Source organism: Cygnus atratus, chromosome 10 (genome assembly GCF_013377495.2).
Source record: "Cygnus atratus isolate AKBS03 ecotype Queensland, Australia chromosome 10, CAtr_DNAZoo_HiC_assembly, whole genome shotgun sequence".
Lineage (NCBI taxonomy): Eukaryota > Metazoa > Chordata > Aves > Anseriformes > Anatidae > Cygnus > Cygnus atratus.
The window spans coordinates 22,047,278-22,069,208 of record NC_066371.1 but is presented as its reverse complement, the minus strand read 5'-3'; the positions used below and the strand labels follow the sequence as shown (position 1 = coordinate 22,069,208).

Here is a 21,931-nt window from a genome sequence, read left to right as displayed (position 1 = left end):
GAAAAGAGATCACAGAAGTGGGATATAGTAGAAGTCTGAAAGAGTCTGAGCAGTATTTAAAAAAAATAACGTTAGGAATAACTGGTACTGCTCCTAAAATGATAATCAAGAAATACCAAATGAAGGAAGCATGTTCAGTGTTAGTAAAAATGTTTTTAAACAAAAGGCTTGGAATGAAGCTGGTAGTTCACTGCTGCAGGACTTTGCCACATGCAAAAAGTCGTTAGATTTATAAAAAATCTTTCAAGGACGGTTGAGCACATAGATCCCTGACACAGATCTAGAACTCCTTGAGCTGAAGATGACTGGAAACTGTACCCTGCTCAGCCTATGCATCTTAAAGACTTTCCTGGGCATCCAGTGCTGGTCAGTTTTTGAATCCAGTACAAAAACATCCTGTAGTGTCTGACTGATGAGCCCTACTGTTTTTTTGCCCTCATTCAAATGGGGTTTCAAAGGTCCTTTTCTTTCATTGGATACATAAGTAGTTTTATCACCAGATGATACAGTCAGAACCCTTTCTATAAAAGCACGTAAAAAGAAGACATTAAATTGTATTTGAGCTATATTTAAACTGCAGTTACCCCTCCCTGTGTGTAAGTTGAAAAGATGAATCACCTGTGTGGACTGTGTTCCATACCTCTCGGTGATCTTAAAGAACAGTGATCATAGTCATAAAAAACATAAGGTCATCAATGAATGGTGACATCTTCTGGGTATGTCCATTAGTTTGTGCTCCAGACATTCTTTCATTCTGGTTCTCTCAACCAGGGATTTCTGTCCCCAAATTAAGAGGGAAAAGTGCCAGAAGGACATCTCTATCTGGAATCATGCTCACAATGAAGCTAAATTTACTGTCAGCAAACTCACAGAAGATACTCTTGTTCATAAGCAGATTGTATTAACTCACTTCATCAAAGCTGTTCAAACAGCAAAAGGATAATACGTATATATTCTGATCTCTAAGCAAGAGTTGTATTTATCAAATATGTTTAATAGCAACATCGGCAAGTAGATCAGTTACAGAATATTTCAGGGGAAAATACATCGGATTCAATAAAGTTAGGTTTTTATTAGGGAAAATAAAAATGCTGAGGTATACCGTCTGGTCAGGATGACTTTGAACTTTATGGAGAAAACATTGTTTAAGTGGGTACAAGTTATCTGACAAAACACTTACAATCCAAGGCAACAGATATAAAGCACCAGAAGTGGCTCAAATTTATTTTATGACTTTGAATCAAGAAACAATATCCTGTTCAGAGGAACTGTTAAATTTAAAAACAAAGACTAAAAATGCCTTCTCTTTCTGCTACTTTATAAATAAGCACACTTTGTTTCTTTTTTTATGTCATGTAAACATAGGAGCAAAAACCCAAATAGGAGCAATCAGGAGCAAAAACATCAGTGTTCTGAACAGTCTAATTGGCTTAAGCTATTGCAAATGTTCACATTACTTCTACTGAAAAAAAATGTGAACACTGCCTGTTTAAAGTATGTTATATTTGGGTGATATAGCTAGCAACAGTGCATTGATTTATTTTTTGAATAGTTTTGTCAGATGCTGGCATTGAATCAGGTTTGGGGTTCAGGAAAAATACATCTGTGCATCAATAATAACATAGCCTTCTGATATTTAATCTCATACAATCAGATTCTAACCTAATGAAAACTACACATGCTTTCTTCAGTAGGTATGTAGCTATCAAACTTTGGTCACTGGGGTCACTTCCAGCACCGTTTTGTTCTGAGCAACCTTTTAAAAATGGATTTGATGTAGAAGAACACACAAATGAAGCCGCAAAAGAATTAGGAGTAGAGCTGTTTGATTATGGTGGTTTATTCTTAAATTCTAGGTTAGACTTAACGAATTTAGCTGAACAGAGCTCCAAGTTTTAACACCAGATTCCAGAGATGTCTTGGGTATTATTGTGTCAGACTACTGTAGTGAAAAATTGTCAGCTTGTTTCCCTGAGCTTATAATGACTGTTGCTTTTTCTTTACAGGCTATTGCTTTTTCATATTAAAAGGAAAAGAGATGATAAAATATTCTACAGAAAAATATTAACGTAATATCCGTTTGATTACCAAGTATCAAATTAATCATTTTTTTCTTTGTTTTCTGAAGTGTCTGGAGCAATTTTCTCCTTTATTCTATTTAGCGATAATTAAGAATAAATCAAGCAGCTGGCCAAAGACTGTTCACTTGGCAGGTAAACAGTTGCTGTTACTCTCCAAGGAGGTCAGGATATTTTGCATTTCAGCATTCCTGGAATTCATCTTCTATGGTCTAGCTCAATTAAACCACCTGTGGCACTGAAGGGGAAGGGGTGTGGAGGTGAAGGTCTTAAAGCAAGAAAAGTATCAACTAATTAGAATTTAGGACTACACAAATGTAAGGTTTTCTGCTATGTCTTCCCCACTTTCACCCTCGTTTCTTGTGAAAAATAGAATACGGATTAATCAGAGGAATAATTGCTTGGAAAAATTCTTCATTGATCATTTTATTATTGTATTTGGCAGTTTTTACTTTTTATAGAGGAAAAAGGTCTAAAGAGAGCTGTAAGCTCATAGACAACAAAGCATGAACTTGATGTGGGTGTGAAAGCTGCAAAAATATTTGTTTTCTTTAAGAGGGTTGTTTTTCTTTCTCTTTGCTATTGAAGAGAACCAGCAGAGCCCTACAGTGGTGACAGCACCTCATGTTACTCTTTCCAAGGGAATTTTTTTGACCAGTGGGCTATGTGGCTATCCTTTTATTTTGTCTTGGAAATGACTTCCAGTTCTTCCCCATGCAAATACAAGAAATCTGAATAGATTGCATTGTAGCATATAGGCAGCTTCTAGGACTTCAGTAGCCTGGGAGATGGAAAAGAGTGCAGCTAACATAAATGCATGTTCACGTTTTATGAGGACTAACAACTTTCATATATACATGTGCATACTTACAGAGAGAAGGTGTGTTTTTTGGAATGGTCACCCTTTACTTTTATATGTAATCAATAATAATTCTTTTAAAAAGTGCTTAAGACGTTGCCTGGAATTTGCTTTTTCAGTGAGTATTTGTTTTAATGAACAGTTTTTAGAACAAATAGGAAAATGGAGTGGTCATTCACATCATCATACCTAGATGTGATTCATATTGGGTATTGGTAACGCTTAGGATTGTTATGGGCTCTTCTAGAGTGTTTATCAAAGGAAAAAGAAAAGCTAAAATGTATAACGTGTTACTAAGGGTTGTGGCAGGAGAAATGAGAGCACTGTTTGGAGGTACACTTTTCTATAGAGACTTTTTTCGTAGAGTTTGAGTAAAAGTGGCTGAGACTTTGCGTTCTCGGAGCAGACAAAAATCAATTTCCAAAACTGAACTTGAGTCACTAATGCAGTCAGGAGCGTTAGAGAGTCTGTGTGACAGATGAATCGTGGAAGCTGCTCAAGTTATTTCCGTAAGAAGATAGTTTGGAGAGAAGAAAAAAATTCATGGGGCACCTTTAATAGGGCCTGAGTACTAAGAAGGTGCAATTTTTTGTTGGAGGTGGTAGCAAGTGGTTCGTTATTCCACTGAATTTTGAAATATGAGTACCGTTATAAAAATTGTGTGAAATAAGCCTTTGAGCTGCAGTTCTTTGGTTCACCAATGGAGATGTGAATGAGGCCAGTGCCATGTAAGTAAAACTAGGGTTTTAAAACTGTAATTTTTTTTTTAATTTGAGTAGGATAAATTAATGATAATGCAGAGGGACTGAAGCAGGAAAAGAAGTCAAAGAATTGTAGAATTATATCCTGTTTTGTTGGAGATAATGATTTAAGGGTTGACAAAAGGACAGTGTTTCATTGACTTCCTCTGTTCCCTTTTGTGATCATTTAACATCTCTAGCAGCTACAGGAATTGATCAGATGGAGCAAAAAAATAATAAAGCCTGCAGTGCAGTTTTCACTGCCAACATTCTGGCAAGTGTTCCTGTTAGAGATAAAAGGTAGTGTAACGCCTTTTGCACTCCATTTTATTTTGACTTCTGTGACTTCTGTTCTCTTTCCTCAATTCTTTGATCATGCTTTTTCATGCCGAGTCCTTTTCTTCTCTTTGAACACACTGGCTGTTCTGATTTTTGCACCTCACCCTTATTAGTTGACGGTTCCATACCACTAAGTGGCATCATCCCTGAAGAACAGGTCCTAATTCATTTTTTCCTGTGTAGAAACACCTTCTAACAAATGTGCATAATACAGCTTACTCTTGTTTCCAGCAACTTTATCTTTTCTCCATAGATCCAATTAGAAATAAGTAAATCAGCCTGTGATCATCAGTCTGTTTGATGGTTTCAGCAGCAGCTTGATCCACAGGTGGAAAATTTAGATCAGTCTACTCCAAAGCACAAAAGAACAATGTCACTTTTTTAACATTGTTTTTTCTGTGCATCTCTAATAAAACGTGTCAGCTAATTGGATTGTTTAGTTATCTAACTCTTCTGTTGTTTCGGTTTTAAAATTAGGAATATGTACAAGCTTGCATTCTTGGGCTAATAAAATTCTGACTGTAAAGAGAATTTAAAAGAACGCTTTTTTGATTTTTCAGTTGAAAAAAACCTGCAGTTTCCTTCAGAAGGATTGTTCCCTTGCACCATGTTAAATAATTTAAGATGCAGACTTATTTTTGATTTGTAGTGACTGATGCAAGTTCTCACTCATGATAGATTGTGTCCTCTAAAACTTCCTTTGGATGGGCTTTTTGGCCATCTTAGTAGCATAACCGTTTAATCTAGAGATTTCTGGCACAGTTTTGCACCTCAAGGAGCATCCCCATAGCTGTACAACTGCTGGAAGGTGGCATAGATGCATTTACTTCTTTACAGATAGAGAAGGAAATGATAGGAGCTGTAGCATGTGGTGTAATGGATAGTAGTTACCTTGTGATTAACCCTTTGTTGCTGTTAGCGATCCCATCTGCACAGTATCAGAGTATATCAGAGCCAGACTGCGTCCGATTCTTAGTGTGGTTAGGTGGTGCTACATTTGAGAACTACAATACATCATTTTCTAGAATCCAACTCAGTTCAGATATTAAGGACATTGAGATAGGTGTCTGTGAGTCCAGTAACCTGCTGCAGGGTTGTTATTGCTTCTGGCAGTTGATTGCAAAGAACAGTTAATATTTCTAACATTTCAATCAGTGCATATGATTCTGTTCCAGAACAGTGAAGCATATTACTTCTGCCACCAGGAACATGCTGTGAGATTCACTTTGTAGAGCGGTGATTCTCTCGGTTATTATAGAAGGAATTTCAAATGGAGGGCTTGGAATCAGCTTTTATGGATTTGAATTGAGAATGCTAAGGAATGCTGGCAGCTGAGCTAAAAGAAGACGTCATATTATAAAGACTAGTTTGCGATATGGGGAAAAGGGCTAATGTGCTCATCTTTCATTGTCAGTGCCCTTCTTTTTATCACTGTATAGGTTATGGGGCTGTTAAGGGGAAGAAGAGTGCTTGTAATTTCAGTTGACTTCCAGCTCCTTTGCGCTCAAGGATCAGCAGATACCTGTGCAGGAGCAGTATTAAGCTTCGTCTCAGCCATTATATAGGAATGTATATCCCTTAACCCTTATATGGAAACTTACCTTTGATTATTTTCATTTATATTTTCAATAGTGTCTTTATTTTGCCAGTTTATTATGCAAGTCATTTGTGCTGAAAAAAAGTGTTTTTTTTCCGAGAGTTCCCCATAAATTCTAACTTGGAGTCTGAATGATGTCTGATGTAGGAATAATTTACTATTGCTAAACAATATAAAAATGCGATTGAAAGTGGTGCTGAAAACACTTTAATTAAAACCTAGGTAGTCTGGCTTTTGAGAGATGTTAAATAACTGCAGCAATGTGTGCATTATGAGTTTGCTAGTCGATTTTCAGTCTTTTATGAAAGTTGGGATTAAAAGTTATCGGTGTTGTAAAATGGAACTCACAAAACATTCACTGTAATCCTTCAAAAGAGGAAAAACATTTTCTCTTTTCCTCAAGTACTGTTTTGCAAGGGCACACCTGTCTCACTAAATAAGGATTGCCAGTGCACACCTGGAACACATGCAGTATAAACATTAAAACTTGAATATCTTTGCAACACCACAAAGCAAACTTAGTGAAGGATCGTGAAACTCTATTTAAATCAAATATTCTTCTAATGAAAATTGGTAGTTTGAGTGCATTCGGTCATAAAGTTTAGTTCACTTTTAAACAGTTATTCTGTTTTATCTCAGAAATGAAGTTAAAAGCATGTGTAGTGCAGTAGAGAAGCCTCTGTCTCTGCTTTCAGCCTAATGGTCTCAGTGGAGTTTCTCCCTCTAGAGGTTATGCTCTGAAACAGGCGTGTTTTTACGTCCCCATGCTGCGATATTGTTACGTGTCTATGGTGGTGCACTGCAAAGCAATGACAATGCATCCCATCACTTAGGGTTTTTCCAAAGTGAATTTAGTGATATTTCTTTCAATACTGAATAATATGTGCCTTCATCCTTCAGACTGTGCAAGACTTTCTACGTACACTGGGATGCATTATGCAGTATATTCTGCCTGTCAGAGATGACATTTATTGTACATTTAAATTGCCTCCAATATGGCTATATATATATATATATATTATTATTATTTCATGATGGTGGAAAATTGTTTGTTCTGCTTACGTTGGTTTTGGTTTTATTTTTTATTTATTTTTTTAATAGTCATCTTGTCAGTGTGAACTTGGAAGTAGCCCCTCTGCCCCCAGAAACAGATAATCTTGCCCAAGGTTTTGCTACCATGTGAGTCCTACTCCGGTTATAACACTACTTGGAAAATGCTAGAGCCAAAGGAAAGCTGAAACTGGAAAATCTGTATTGAGGAAAATAAAACAGGTATGAGTGACATTTTGTGGCAAACGTATAGAGAAAACATGGACAAGGGAAGAAAGGGGAGGAATCAGATGTAAATGAGCAGAATAGAGAGCTGTAAAGGAATTTCACATGGTTAATATGCTCCATCTCGTCTGTGCTGCCCATGAGTAAGATAAAACAACCCAGATAAAGATGGATCTGAGCATGAATTAAAAAAGTAGAAAGATACAAGATTACATCATTTCTTAAAAAGAAAATAGTTGAAAGAGCCCATAGTTTTTTATTAAATTATTGATGGAAACTGAGCAGGCTGCGTAGAGAGTTCCGGATGACATGTATTGATTCTATATAGTCACCTCCTATTATACAGTATAGAACAAATCCTCTCTAAACATACAGTAGAAAAACTGGGGATTAGGGGAGGATATGTTCATGGGGATACTCATTCCGATCACAAATCTGTACTTAAACTGCAGTGGGTTTGCAGTACATAGCCAACAGATGTGTAAACATGTGATTGAGGGGAAAAAATCTGGCAGTTACAGTAAATAAATCTTTTGCTGAATAAGCTTTTGGCACTTTAAGGTGGCTCTAAATGCCTTACCCATCCCACGGATTTTGTGATGTTCTTATCTGTGGTGTGGGACCAATAGTAGTGCTCTGCACTACAAGTACAGCTTGTGTTGCTTTTTTGTGAAAATGAGGCGCAGCCCTGATTCTGAAATCACTTACATTTTCTTGCCTTAATCACGTTTTGTTTTGCTTTCTGTCCAGCTGAAAAGTCATTGCAGAACTTTAACAATTCCTTTCTTTTGTTGTAGATATATAAATAGAATAGTCTCGCAGCATGCGTACTTGGATACGAGAGCTGTTTGAGAAACAAGGAAGAAGTATGATACAGGAGACGGTTGGCAGAAAAGTTAGTGCTATCAATTGAAAATTCAGCTCTGTGGAATGCAGTTGGCCCCAAATGTCCCTTAGTACCTGTTTGTTTAATTGCAGTTGGCACTGAGTGGCTCCCTGGAGGCTTCCAGGGACTTCACGTGTTTGAACCACTACCAGATAGAAGTAGGATACATAAGGATACAATAATATTCCAGCATTCTAGTAATTAAGACTTGAGGTAAAAAGAATCCACCAACATACAATGAGAGAAAAGATAATTAAAAAAATCATAGCTGTAAATAATCTTTTGGTAGTTTAAAACTGGGTATTACTGCCTTCAGATGGCCCCCTGTAGTGGTTTAATATGAGATCTGTAGTCATCAGTAAATTTTCTTCTTGTGGACTAGTTTCAAAAATCATAGCATTAATTTGGTATTTTTTTCCTGCAGATACACGCAACAAGTCTTATAGCCATGTTTAAATACTGTAAATCAGTAGTGCTTAGGACTTAAATTCCTGCATATTTAATTGGTGTTTAATTAGGTAGTCATTTGTGCAGTACTTTGTATTGAATGATGATTAGGAAAAGACGAATGTAATTGTTTTTTGATGTATGTGGCTGTGTTTTATTTGCCATTCTTACTTCAGACCGAATGCTGTCCCATATTAAACATACAAGGATAAACCACGCATCTGACTGTTGGTGTTTGCAGTGCTAACAGTCTGCTCACACTCAGCATGGACTGCCCAGCGGTAGAATAACCGGGGGAGTGAGAAAATTTATAGCTGACAAATACTGTGGTTCTGGATCAGAACGTGGAACAAAGAGCCAGGGATTAGTTAGTAAGTGCTAACTGTAGGTCAGCAATTGGTGGGTCTTAAAAAATTTCCATGGGGATGAAAAAAACCAACCACATTCTTTTGCTGTAGCTTTATGAATCATGGTTTTGAGGGGAAAGTAGTAGTTATATTTTATTAGTGAAGGTGCCTCAGCCTATGCATTAAATGCTTTAAAACTAAAGGAAAGTTCCAGAATAGTGATGCTCTGATGTGAGTTTGAACAGTACTGCGGGAATCCCCTTGCATGCATGCATACGTACCCTCCCCCAATCTTCTACTCTTGAATTATGGGGGGAAAATTGCTTTCTCCTTCAAGAAAAGAAGACTTGGTTAGGCTGTTAATTTTATTTTGCCATACTTACAGCTTTGTATTCTTATATAACGGCAAATTATTGGTGTTGTTATTTCTGTTAGGAACAATCACCATCGTTTTCCTTCGTGTTTTTGTGCTCGTCAGTAGCGCTCTGCCATAATCCGTAAGTGTGCTCTTTGTGCCATCTTGTGGCCAAATCTCGCAAGTGCAGGTCTCTAATTAGGAATGTACTGGCTTCGTTTAGGCCATAAATGAGAGGACCATGCTAATAAATCTGACAAGACTATAGATTTAACAAAGCTAATTGCAAAATCAGTCTTCTGACTTCTGAAAGCCTACTTTTGTGAACTGCATAGACCTGTTGAACCTAAAGTGTTGTCTCCTTAATGATTTCACATTCCTGCTGATCTGCGCTTCTTCAGTAACTCAGGACGAAATGTCTTTCCAGATGATTGTCTTGCTTTGTGATGCATCATTTTTCTCTGGTGGATCGACTGAAAACTGTTTTGATTGGAGCTACTCAAAATCTGTATATTGATTTTTTATTTTTTTCCCCTTAACTGTAGCAGAACACACAGTTCTAAATCTCATTTTCAAATTGTTTCAATGGGATTTGATTAAGTATTATGGTTAATCTACTCTCAGTACTATTCCTGATAGAGAAAATAGCAGTGAGGGATTGAAATTGGAACCTGATTTTTTGCTTTTGTTAAAAACAAATATTTTTATTTCTGGCTTACCAGAAGCTGAGCTTGAAATTGAAATTGTCATGTGAATAACTTATATTCATATGATTTTTCTAATGTGTGCATTAACAATATGGAGTTAGAAAGTTTCCAAATCAAAAGGTAGAGAAGATAGGAAGGTTGTACATGATGTTAAGGTGCCCCATTTCCTACAGCTTTCTGTTATGATGCGTTTGTCTTTTATGTCAATGAAAGTCTAGAAACTTTAAGCATAAATTTCACACACACATTAAAAATGTGTTTGCATTTGAGTGCTGAGACCTTGACTAGTCTTTATACTCTTGCATTCTGTGTTTTTGTTCTGACTTTCAACCTGGTGTAAGTTACTGGAATCTGTTTTTGAGGAATTGACAAGCTATAGCAGGCTGTTGCATTTCCCTGTATTTTTTTGGTCAGTTATTGTATGCAGAAAATTGAATTACAGTATGTATTGCATTAATAACCTGAAAAACAAACATGCTGTATATTACAGAACTTATTCTTCAGATGTAATGTAACTCACATCACATCACTCAATGTTTTGTCCATTACTACATACTGACAATGGCAACCATCTCTATTTCAGTCTGTTATGATCATATTGTTGGAAACACCCATTAATTAGACATGTAAATATTTTTTTCTATGCCTTTTTCTCTTAGATAACTTTAGTAGAACCTGTGCTGCAGCCACAGAGATTCCTGCCCTCAGGGCATAGGTTTTTTTCTTTGTTTGTTTTAGAAGTGAAATATTTACTGCTATGGAGACAGATTGCAAAATAAGGAGAGGGAGCCCAGTTCACTTGATTTTAACTAGGAAAAAGATTCTTTTTATTTTTTCATAGGCATTCTGCCAGAAGCCCCTAAACTTAATAGCAAAAGATCAGGCAGATAAAAGCAGGAACTGAAGATCAAGTAACACAGGTTTATTAGTTTTTTGCAATGTGAGCTTGTTTATTATCAAAACTTTTCTGTTGTAAGTGATTTCTTGACTCAGTGCCTGAAAAAGGTCCTTTAATGTAGCTGTTCTTGAGAAATAAGGAAGTAGTGGGCCTTTTTAGCATCCAAGATGTTTTCTGTGCTCTTTTTTTGAGCGAGTTAGCGAGCTTGACAATGAGTTCCACTGGAAAACTAGAGAGAGGAAGTTATTTACTTGCCAAATGATTTTTGGCTTATATTTTTTTAAAGCTGCAAGTCAAAAGACAATGAATTCTCGACTTACTATGCCCCATTAAATGAAGTTTGTGCAATCTGTTCGTATTGAACCTGTATTAGTGAATATAATGTAATGGCTGTATCAGAAAGAAGACAAATACATTACCCAGATTTTCAGATAGGTGCATTTCAGTTTTACAGGACCACAGGAAAAAAGAATAGACTCAACTCCCTGTAAAAGTCCAATTCTAATTTCACTCCTGCCTTTCAAGTGAATATTCTCAATGCATGTTTTTGGTTTTAATTTCTGGCACCACTGTGATTATTGCTAAACCTAATTTCTTCTCAAGCAGCCATAACAGCAAATTATACTATTAACTGTTCTTTTATTTTCTAAATTATCTTCCATTATTTCTTCTGTAACACACTGCTCCACTTTCAGTCTTCAGCGTGTGAGGCTCTATCATTGAAATGTGACAAACTACCTAAAGCTTTTTATGAACTGCATCTAAACCAATTTGTATGTTAACTTTAGTCATACTACTGAAACAAGGATGAGTATTAGGCTTGCAAATATACCTAAACATTGTTGAAGGCAACCATGCAAATCCTCAGTTTCTTCTGTGAGAGAAAAACAAGAAGGGAATTGGAGATATTTTCCTCATCAATATAAATAAAGAAATTGATTCTCCTATGCATTTGCACATCCATCGAATGTTTGGATGCTGGAATGTTAAATATCACTGAAGGTTCAATTAACAAGAATTTTGCTTAAATGACACACCACTGACAAAAACAGACCAAAGGAGAAGAAAGATGCAACGTTTGAAGAATCACAGATTCAGATCACATACAAAAAAGCACTTTTAGCATTAAAATTTCTGGAGGTGAGGCAAACATGAGACAACTTCTGCACAATGCAGTTTGCTGGTATCATGTATTTCAAAAGGGCAAATTTTTGTTTACTAGCTTTCCTTAATTTTTCTTTCTTCATGCTTTTAAATTAGGTTTCTTGTAAAATTTGATAAAGCTTGCCCTTAATACTGTACCTTGTGGGCTACATAAGGATCCTTGTCGTGTACGTTAGACATCAGCATTTCTTCATACAGATGTTATATTTAATCTGTCCTGAACTATCAGGCTTCATGACTATTCAGTCAGCTTCTCTGGTCATCTCCTGCAAATACTTCTGTGAAATATTAAACAGGAATGAAAGAATTATCAAAGAAGTTGAGATTATTATACAAAACTCATCTCCACGTATAACTAAGGGGTAACTGTAGGCTAAAATGTTTTAGTATTGCAAATTTCAGAATAGGTTTGCACTTAAGGCACAATCTGTAAGTATTTCTTTCTCCTTTCCTTTGCTTGCTATGGGCTGTGATGTCATTTTTCTTTTATTTCCTTTGCTTTGCTGTTTGACTTAAGTAGGCCTGTCATTACAGTTATACTTTGCCATTCTGCAAAATGTTAATTCTGCAAATGAAAAATATTTCATCATTATAGATATCAACTGTACTACAATCCATCTGTAAAGTATCAAAAAATCACTTGTTAATTCGGAGAAAAACTAACCACATGTCCAAAATTTCTTGCCCTAAAATCTTTTTCTCTTTTCTTCCACTACATTTCTCCATCATAGCCAATGCTGTCTGTGGTGAGTGATTTTTATTTCAGGTCTTTCAAGTTCCCCTTGCCTCTAAAATCCAACTTACTTCCCCCCCCCCCCCCCCCAAAGAAAGCTAGCTGAATACCATTTATTAAATAATTTATTCAGTGTAGGATTTCTAATATTTATCAAATACTGCTATCAGGTTTCCAACCACCTTAAACCAACGTCCAAACGGTCTTATCTTTGTGCAGATATAGCACGTTTTACACTTATCAATGGAAATTCAGTTATGTTGTACTTTGTTTAAAGTAGTCAATATTTCAAAAGCAAAAGTTCAGTACAACTTTTGCTCAATCCTTTTATCCAAGAAAATTTGAATTAATGTGTATGTTTTCTCCTATTGATAAAATTCACTTCAATGGCCAAATCCTGTGGCCTGTAATCATAAGAACCAGAAGGCCGAGAGAAAGGGTCTTTTAGAAATGTAAGAAGCCAAGCAAAGCCTTGAGAATAATCTGCAAAGATACATGTTCTCAAAAATCCTTGTGTTAATTTATATAGTTACTACAAAGAGCTTTTTAAAAGCATGTATGTTATTAGTATCAGAGCTAAATGCAAAGTCTGGTATTTGGATGATCATTATTGGTACTACTGCAACTTTTAAACAGTCCCGTTACATTGTCATGACAAGAGTGTATCCTCCTCTTTTCCACCTTCTTCCCTTTGGGAAAATAATGAGGGGTGGTGAGAGAAGAGGGGCGATTAAGGTGAAGAAAAGCACCCAAGTCCAGTAAGGTACCTATAGTTCTTTTTAGATGGAGCACCAAAATAGCAACTCATCCTGGATGGCTACAGAAATAGCTGTTCCACCTGCACTGGATGTTGTTGACATTGCCCCCTTTAGCCCTAGTGCCAGAGCCATTTGGAGGAGAAGCTGGCAAAGAACACCCTCAGATGTTTCCAAACATCAGTGATTCCTGTCTGAGGAATAAACTTGTTAGATTATCGCAATGTTACAGGAATCTACTAGCAAATTGTGAATGGTACACTTGAAATCCAGCCCTTGATGAAAACCTGTGACTGCTTCCTTGCTGCCCCCAAACCCTTCAGGCTGGCTTTCCCACTCAGGACAGCCCCAGCTACGATTCCTTTTTTACTTGACCTTACACAGGGTTTGTTGTTCCCTTCCAAGTTAGGAGCAGGCATTTTTTGTTAAATGACAGTAGACTTCACTCTTCAACATGTACTTTGCTTTGGGTGACAGGGTGGTGGTGTAAATAGGAGAAACCATGCACTTCTATAGGTGGACTAATAATTTTACCTCAATATCCTTATGGTATCCTTCTCCTTCAATGTTCACCACATACCTAAGGCTTTGGGGTGCTCTGGAAATGCTGCTGTGCTCTGACCCAAGGCGGGCTGTGGCAGGGCAGTTCTCTGCAGGCAATTTGTTGGTGAATAGCCAGGTGGCAGAGACCAGAGGAACTTCCATGGGTAGAGCATGAGCCAGAAGCCGGGTGGGGCCATTAATTCCTCTTCCCTTTATAGTTCTGTTTCAATTTCTGGGGGGTCAATTTGAAAACCTGCACTGTGCCTAGTTCACAAAGTTGTGGGAACCTCCTGGGCAGTGCCATGGATTGCCTCTTGGAGCTGGGCTATAGGGAGAGGCTGCCGAAGTTCTGAGAGAACTGTTTATATATTCCCTGGAAATTGGCATGGAAATCGTTCTGTAAGTTCTGGTCAGCTGGTCTGTTTTTAATAGAAAATATGAAAAAAAAAAAAAAAGAAAAAAGAAAAGATAAAGATTTTGTGTGTCTTTTTAAATCCCACTAAGTTCTGTCTGTGTAATCACAGCAGCGTGACAGAGATTCGCAGCACTCCCACATTCCTCCCCTGCTACAATTAATATGCAGCTTCTTGCCACCCTCATAACATGTGTTCTTGCCTTTTCTGAGCTAGCTTCTGCTATGGGAAGCCGTGCCAGCACAAGTCTAAATTTGGTCCATCATGTTCAAAGAGTTCTAAGTCTTGAAGGGGTACAGAAATGGATTATGTCAAGGTAGCAGCAGCAGCCTGCCACAGTTGAGGCTGTTAGTTTCATGTATTTGCATCCATAATTAGTGTTGTGCTCAGCAGCAAACGTGTTTGTGGGTAGAATGTGAGAGCCCCATACATAGGTGGCTGTGGGACAGAGGGAGGCTGTGACTGGCTTGTCTTGCCAGAATTGCTGTTTGAGTTGGGCGTTCTCATCATTTGTGGGTTGATCTAGCACTTTGGCCTTTTAGAGTTTGCATTCAGAAGGGCTGTCTGTTAGCAATGTGTATGTTAAGTTTGCTTTTGTTTCTTTTTAAAAACATTTTAAATATTTTACAAATGAGTTTCCCTTTGCTTAGCTAAATTCTTCTAGATATTGTATAGACACTGCTTGACTTCAGGAAAATATTTATAAATAGTGTTTAGCATCAAGTAATAAGTATTGTCTAACTTATTTGAAAGACCTATTTTAAATCATTCGGATTGGAGGAAAAAATATCTTTTATTGTGAATATTTCTAGACTATACTAGTAGTTACTGAATATTTCTGTTGCTTAGTAGCAAAATAATTTTGGAGTGCAGAGGATTTATTTCACGATGCTTATGCAAAGTCTGGGATCTTTCCTCAGGTTTTTATATGCATGTTACTTCAGGCAGTTTTTCTTTTGGAAAAAAAGGAAAGATATGAGCTTCAATCTTCAGATAAATGCCTCGGGGCTGAAAGTCTAGCTGATATGGTGACCAACTGAAAACTAAGTAAAAGGGAAGTTTCTTTTAAAATGTTGAATTGTATTTTGTTTGATCAAAAGGAAACATTTAACTTAAAAAAAAAATCTAGCTCAGTTTAATTTTAAATTACTTAAAAAATATGAAAAAGTTTAAAAGCTGAAATATTCAATTTGAAAAAGCCAACAAAAATATTTATTTTTCTCTCATTTGGAGCGTGTCAAAGGGGCTGTTTGTCAAGCTTGAAGCCAATTTATGGGTAGCTTAAATGACTATGAATTTATTTTTTTCTAGAATTATTAATCTAAAAATTTTATTCCATTCCAACTATCAGTTTTACAAAGCTACAAAGGAATTGGATCAGAATGTCTGTATTCTCTAAAGTGAAATTTCCTTTAGTTTGGAGTCACTGCATAACCACTGTGTTGACTGGTGGAGGTCATCTACAAAAAATATGATTTAATACGGGGATAAAGGACTTGAAAAAAATGTTTTTGGTTTTGTTTACTTTGCAGCATCTGCCTCTCTGTCATTGCCTTGTTGTTGGCTTTGTTAATTCACTCATTCATAATAATCATTGAACATTATTTCCATACTTTTTGGATTCATTTGCATTTATACACTGAATTTCTGTGCTAAAATTGTCATAACGGGGTCATAAGTTGTACATTAGTAGGTTTAAAAATTGCTACATCAAGAGGAGTTTTGAAAGTAAGCTTATTGGGAGATTTTATATAAATAATTAAAAAGATACTGAGACTTGAAGAAATTGAAAGAATTAAGTATCATTACCATTTAGTAAAAGCAGGGCAGTAAGTGAGTAGCTTACATCTGAATGCTCCTGAGTGTGTGTTTAATGAGATGCAAATATTAAGAGATTTGAGCTCTCAACACTTATAAAAATATTGTCATTTAATGAAAGAACAGATTCAAAGTAGAGAATTCCACTACAGGTAATGCTTCTTCTCCATTTGAAATAACTGATAAAAAACATGATTTCAAAACCTTATTTTATTTTAAGTTTTTCATTTTTCTTTCAGCTTAAATTCAGGTTTTTGTTACATACTGGCAGCTCTAGATAAAATTGTGCTAAATGTAAAGGTAGCATCAAATGAACTAAAGAAGCCTCCCATACTGAGTTAATGTGTTAATGAATTATTAATTGTTTTATTGGAGTGTGGAGCTGAAGAATATTCATTAATGCCAAGAAGTCTGGTGCCATGCGTTAAGTCATCTAAATCATACTGACAGAATTCCTACATGTGAGGGTCTTCAGGCAGAGCACACTCGGCTATTGGGGAACTCGTATTTCTGTATATTCAATATGCTGGGTAGGCAGTGAATAGAGAAAAAAATAAGAAAAACATTTTCAGACATGCAACGTGATATTCTAATAATTTAGGATAATTATCTATACCCCAATCTTAATATGGGAAAAATCATTTTCAATTTTGATTGAAACATTGATTAAGGATTGCAAGATTTATCACTCTGTACTCAGATGTAAAACAAATATTTTAGGACAAGTTATTGTGTTTTGAAAAAGCTTAGTGTAAAAGAATAGTAAGTTGAAATAGGAATATTATTCGTTGTGGGATTAATTATTTTTGACACTTTTCTTTGTCACAAATATTTAAATGAAGTCTACCTTTAGCTTAGGTTTGTATATTGTGAGGTTGTTGGTGCTGTTTTGTATAACTCAATAAAATTATCTTTTCTGTTGAAGGTACTTTTTGTTGAATTCAGTTCTTTCTGTTGAATCTCCTTTGCTTGCATCTGACCTTTATGTTGATTTTGCTTCATTTTTTCATTTACCATGCTGTTCAGTTTTTGGATGCCAGGAGAACAAAGGTTTGTCTACTATTTGCAGTCAATTTTTTTCAAAATTCAGTATTTATTGTGTATTTTTGTTTGCTTGTTAGAGATGCAGTAATCCTGTTTACTAAACATGTTCATAGCTTTAGTTGCCAAAAAGAAAAAAACAAAACCAACCAAATGCCCTCCCTCCCCTCGCTCCCTGCCAAGCTCCCTTCAATTACAGCGAGTGCTTTGATTGACTTCATAACTCAACTGCTGAGCACCCTGCAGGGCAGAACCACCTTTAGTCTATGAAGTAATTTAGAAAACATGGAATACTGAGTCTTCCAGCTTTATAGGTACATCTTGACTGTACTAATGGATGTGTCACTGCCTAGTGTTTGGGTTTGTTGGTTTGCCTTCTTTGCTCTTCATTTTATCTGTAGCTGACACTGTGTGTGTGTTGTCATTTATTTTTTCTAGAAGCACTTGAAAAAATATAACTATAAACATTGTCACATGCATTTGCTATTTTTATAAGGTCATTTATTATAGTTTCATCCTCGGTTCTAATGAATTTTTGTAACAGCATACGACAAAAGTTTAATCAAAGACTAATCCTGCATTCGGATCATAAATTGATTTCTTTTTTTTTTCCTTTATTGCAGCATCTGCAAATGACAATCCAGGCACTTCAAGATGAGCTTAGAACCCAGAGAGACCTTAATCATCTTCTGCAGCAAGAAAGTGGAAACCGAGGGGCTGAGCATTTTACCATTGAGCTCACAGAGGAGAATTTTCGAAGACTTCAAGCAGAACATGACAGACAAGCTAAAGAGCTTTTCCTATTAAGAAAAACTCTAGAAGAAATGGAGCTTAGGATTGAAACACAAAAGCAAACACTAAATGCTAGAGATGAATCAATAAAAAAGCTTCTGGAAATGTTGCAAAGTAAAGGTTTGCCATCTAAAGGAATGGAAGATGACAATGAGAGAACTCGAAGGATTGCAGAAGCTGAATCTCAGGTTAATCATTTAGAAGTGATATTAGACCAAAAGGAGAAGGAAAACATACATCTGAGAGAGGTAAGGAAAACTCATTATTTGTTCATTTAAAAGATACTGCCAAAGTGCTTGCTGCAGTTTTAGAAATATATTTTCAAGTGTCTGAGTATCTTCTGCTTTCAGTGTTTCTTTAAAAAAAAAAAGAAAGATACATTTGTTTTAAATCAAAAATAAACACACAGCAGGACCAAGAGATTGTGGAAGAAAAGTGTCACTTCAGGCTTATTGTCTTTGTTGCTCTTTGCATACATTCTGGATTATTGCATTTTGACAAATAAATATTTGACAAATCAAGATGATTAGAACTACTGAAGAGAGAATGAACACCTCTTACTGTTATAAACTAAATAGTCAAAGGTGCATGCTACTTTTTTGTTTTATACCCATTGTATTTGAAATCAGTGTTTTAAAATGTTTTGCCTTCCATAGCCAGAAGCCTTTATTTATTTCTAATGTATTTTCATGTGTGGTATACAATTTTTGGGGATTTATGTTGCATAACGTTGCCATGTTAAAAAACTGGGGTGATGGCTGTGCTGTGCTTCGATAGATTTGGGCCCAAGCCCTCCTGCACCAGCTGCCCACATTACTTGCTGATGAATTCTGGGACTGGATTTGTGACAATTGAATTAGTACAACTGAAGGAAATCTGGCCTGCTGTCAAGCCCATGTGCCCTTCTACATCCCAACAGCTTACATGACCAATGTCAGGGAAACGAGGCCGTGAGTCTTTTTCAGGGAGAGATCCTGAGGCTTCCTGCTGAGAAGGGCAATAGTTTCAGGGAGACTGAGTGCAAGCTACCCACAGTAAAGGGGAATCAGGACCTACAGCTCTGTTTCCTTAGAAGTTCAGAACAGCGTAGTCTGATGTGAACTTCTAGTCTGGTAAAAAACACTAATTTGCCTGATATATCAAAACATGAATACGATTAGTACAAGAACATAGAAAACTCTTATTGACTCTTGTATAATGCTAAAGATTAAGAACAGCTATTTACATCTACAGAATGTTGACAAAATATTTTCTTTGCTATGGATGAATTGTTATATATTTAACTTACAGCTACTATGGTAGCGAAAAGGAATTCTTCAAACACAGTAAAAGGTTTGTTTTCTTTTTTCTTTTTTTTTTTTTCTTTCCCATTTTTATTTTGTTTGACCTGGAAAATGAGGACTCAATGGTATCTGGAGCCCATCTAAAACTTGGAGACGCTGGAAAATTTGCAAGGCTCAATCACATATTTCAATAAAGTTTTCTGGTGAAGGTGTGGATCCTTGTGAATCTTTCCTCATGCAGAACTTTCACTGATAACTAAGGTCACCAGTTAATGAGGTCTGAAAGTCAGGGCCCTGAAAGGACTTGCACGAGGAATTAATGATACTGAATCTATGATAAGAGTGTATGTGGGAGGAGTTCTTTAACTAGCAGAGAAGTTTTTGGAATTTGCATAGCAGTCAAGTTCTGGAATAACCTTCCAAGAGTAGTAAAAGAAATAGAACTAAGTAGGGCTTGAAAAGTAGATAAAATATTTCAGAGTTCCCTCTGGGTTACAGTCAGGGCCTGGGAAAAAAAAATCTCTGAATTTATATGAGAATAAAGAGGTTATCTTTCCTGGGGAGCACTGCAAGTATACAGAGGGGTTCGCTGCAGTTTCTGCTTATGACATGCTGATATGCCTTGGTCAAAGCTTAAAAATTTACTAGGTTTGCTGAGCAGAATCTGTGTCAGATTGGCAGGAACTATCTGCTGACTCGAGGATTTTAGCAAAGAACTTCCTTGCTGCTGTAAGAATCCAAGGCTTTGGGTGAAATCCTCTTTCTCTCCAGCTCTGTTCCTATAGCATATATTTATGGCTTTTGATTGATTGATTGATTGATTTTTCCCAGCAGATCTGAAGTTTGCTGTAGGGAGCTTGGAAGCATGGCGTGTAGGGCATATGAACCCCTTTGAAACTAAATGTTTATCTTTTTTTTTTTTTTAAGGTAGCTGATATTTATTGTTATTTTCTGGAAGAAAACGATATATGGTGTCTGCTTTGATAAGGAAATCATGTGTCCTGTAGGTAACAAACTGTTTTTTTTGGAAATACACATGTGCAAAAGGATGTTCTTGGGTCTGGCAGTCTCCATGTTAGTAGGTTAAAATTTGGAAGTCTGTCTTCAGGCCATGATGTCATACCATTGCATCCTTATGTTCAGAATTAAGTATCGTGAAGATCACTAAATATACATTCCTGTCATAAAACACAAGATGTCTGCCTTCTAGTTCTTAAATTGGTTATCGCATGTCTTTTCTAGAATTTAAAATAAACATTTTTTTCTCTATAATTTTGGGAGAACTGTAGGTAATATGGTGATTTTATCATGTGGAAATCTAGCACAGATGTTTGGTATTACTTTTTTTTAAACATAGTGGCCACACATTATTTACCCTAAGTACCATTAAGTATTTTTTTATTATTGCTATTAAAACCTTGCCTTAGGCAAAGTCCCACTGAATCTCCAGTAAAGTGAAATGTTAAAATTCCAGCAAGTATTTTATTATATATACATACACATATATTACACATGCCCTCTCTATGTAACATACAGTTTCACTTAAATGGAATCTGAGATCATACAGGATTTTATATGCACATTTTAACTCTTATCTTGCATGTATTCTTAAAATAAGGTTGTTGTACATGGCTTAGTGCTACAGTGTTTTTTTCCTTCTCTACATTTGGTAGAAAGAAGAACACAGCTTTATTATAATTTAAAGTGCACTTTTAAACTTTCAAGCGTTTTTAAAATTGCTCTATCTTTGAACTCAGCTTGGTCAAATAATGAAGGTCACTGATAGGATTTGAACTGCCATCATGAATTAGTTATTGCATGTTTTTAAAGTTATTAATGGAGTAAAGTTCTTTCTTCCACTGTGAATAGAACAGATGCCTTGCAGACTCTTGGTGTTTACTGTAAATGTCTTACACTGGAGCCAGTAGTAATTTACTAAGGAAATACTTTATTGACACCAAACATTTCTTCCCTGAAGTTAGTTACATAGACTAACAACCATTCGGGACTGAATGTCTTTATTAGGTTCATTAGTATCTCTTTCTTTTTATTTCTCCTGGCTCAGCTCAAAATATTAATCTAATCAGTAGCTATAAAGACAATTACTTTCTATCAAAGTATTGATAGTAATATGTGTTTTTAAGGTTACCTCTTGAGCATACAGAAGGACTTTGCAATATTGGCAGTCACTCCAGACATGAAAAAGTAGACACAAACTGATTGTGCTCTAGAGAATAGTTACTACTTCTAATATAGCCCATTCAGGTTTTGTTTGCCCCATGATATTCTTGCCAGGGTGCTTGGTTGCCATAGTGTTTATAAGTCCACGTGGAGGATTAGAAAGCTTTTCACTTAGGAATCAGTTTCTTTAAGGACAGGCTTGCTCCCCATGACTTCACCACCACTAGTTTGGAATCCTGAATTTGAGAAAAATGTCCATTTGAAACTGACATTGATGTTTGAGAAGCAGCTAAAGAAATAGTTCTGGAATGAGATAAAAAGATCACAAACAAACTCTTGTTTTATACCTTCCAGTATGTGGAGAGGGCAAATGTTGATCCTGACATCATTCCTGCAAAGGGCATCCTTTGGAAGCTAATCTGAGGACTGTCTTGAGTTGCATCAAAGCTAGTATTGTCCCCAGCAGTGGAAATGTTATCCTTGCACGGCTGTTGACCCAGTTCATATGTTTGGACTTTAGGGCTGCACACAAACATCTTAGAGCCTAGCTAAAAATGAAACTGAGAAAAATGATTACCTGTGTTTTACATCATAGGTTTTGTTTCCTTTAATCTTTCCTTTGTGATCTTTCTAAGTCTTTGTTCTGTAAACATACTACTGCATGACAATAGGTTACTTAC

General features: G+C 36.2%; 1 protein-coding gene across 1 annotated transcript in view; it reads left to right on the top strand.

Annotated features, from left to right (window-relative positions):
• Positions 1-21,931, top strand: part of ERC2 (ELKS/RAB6-interacting/CAST family member 2) — a 519,869-nt gene that overhangs the window by 48,932 nt on the left and 449,006 nt on the right. The window contains exon 3 of the mRNA XM_035558284.2: positions 17,619-18,035. Within this exon, the coding sequence (XP_035414177.1) occupies positions 17,619-18,035 (417 nt within the window). The remainder of the gene's footprint in view (positions 1-17,618; positions 18,036-21,931) is intronic.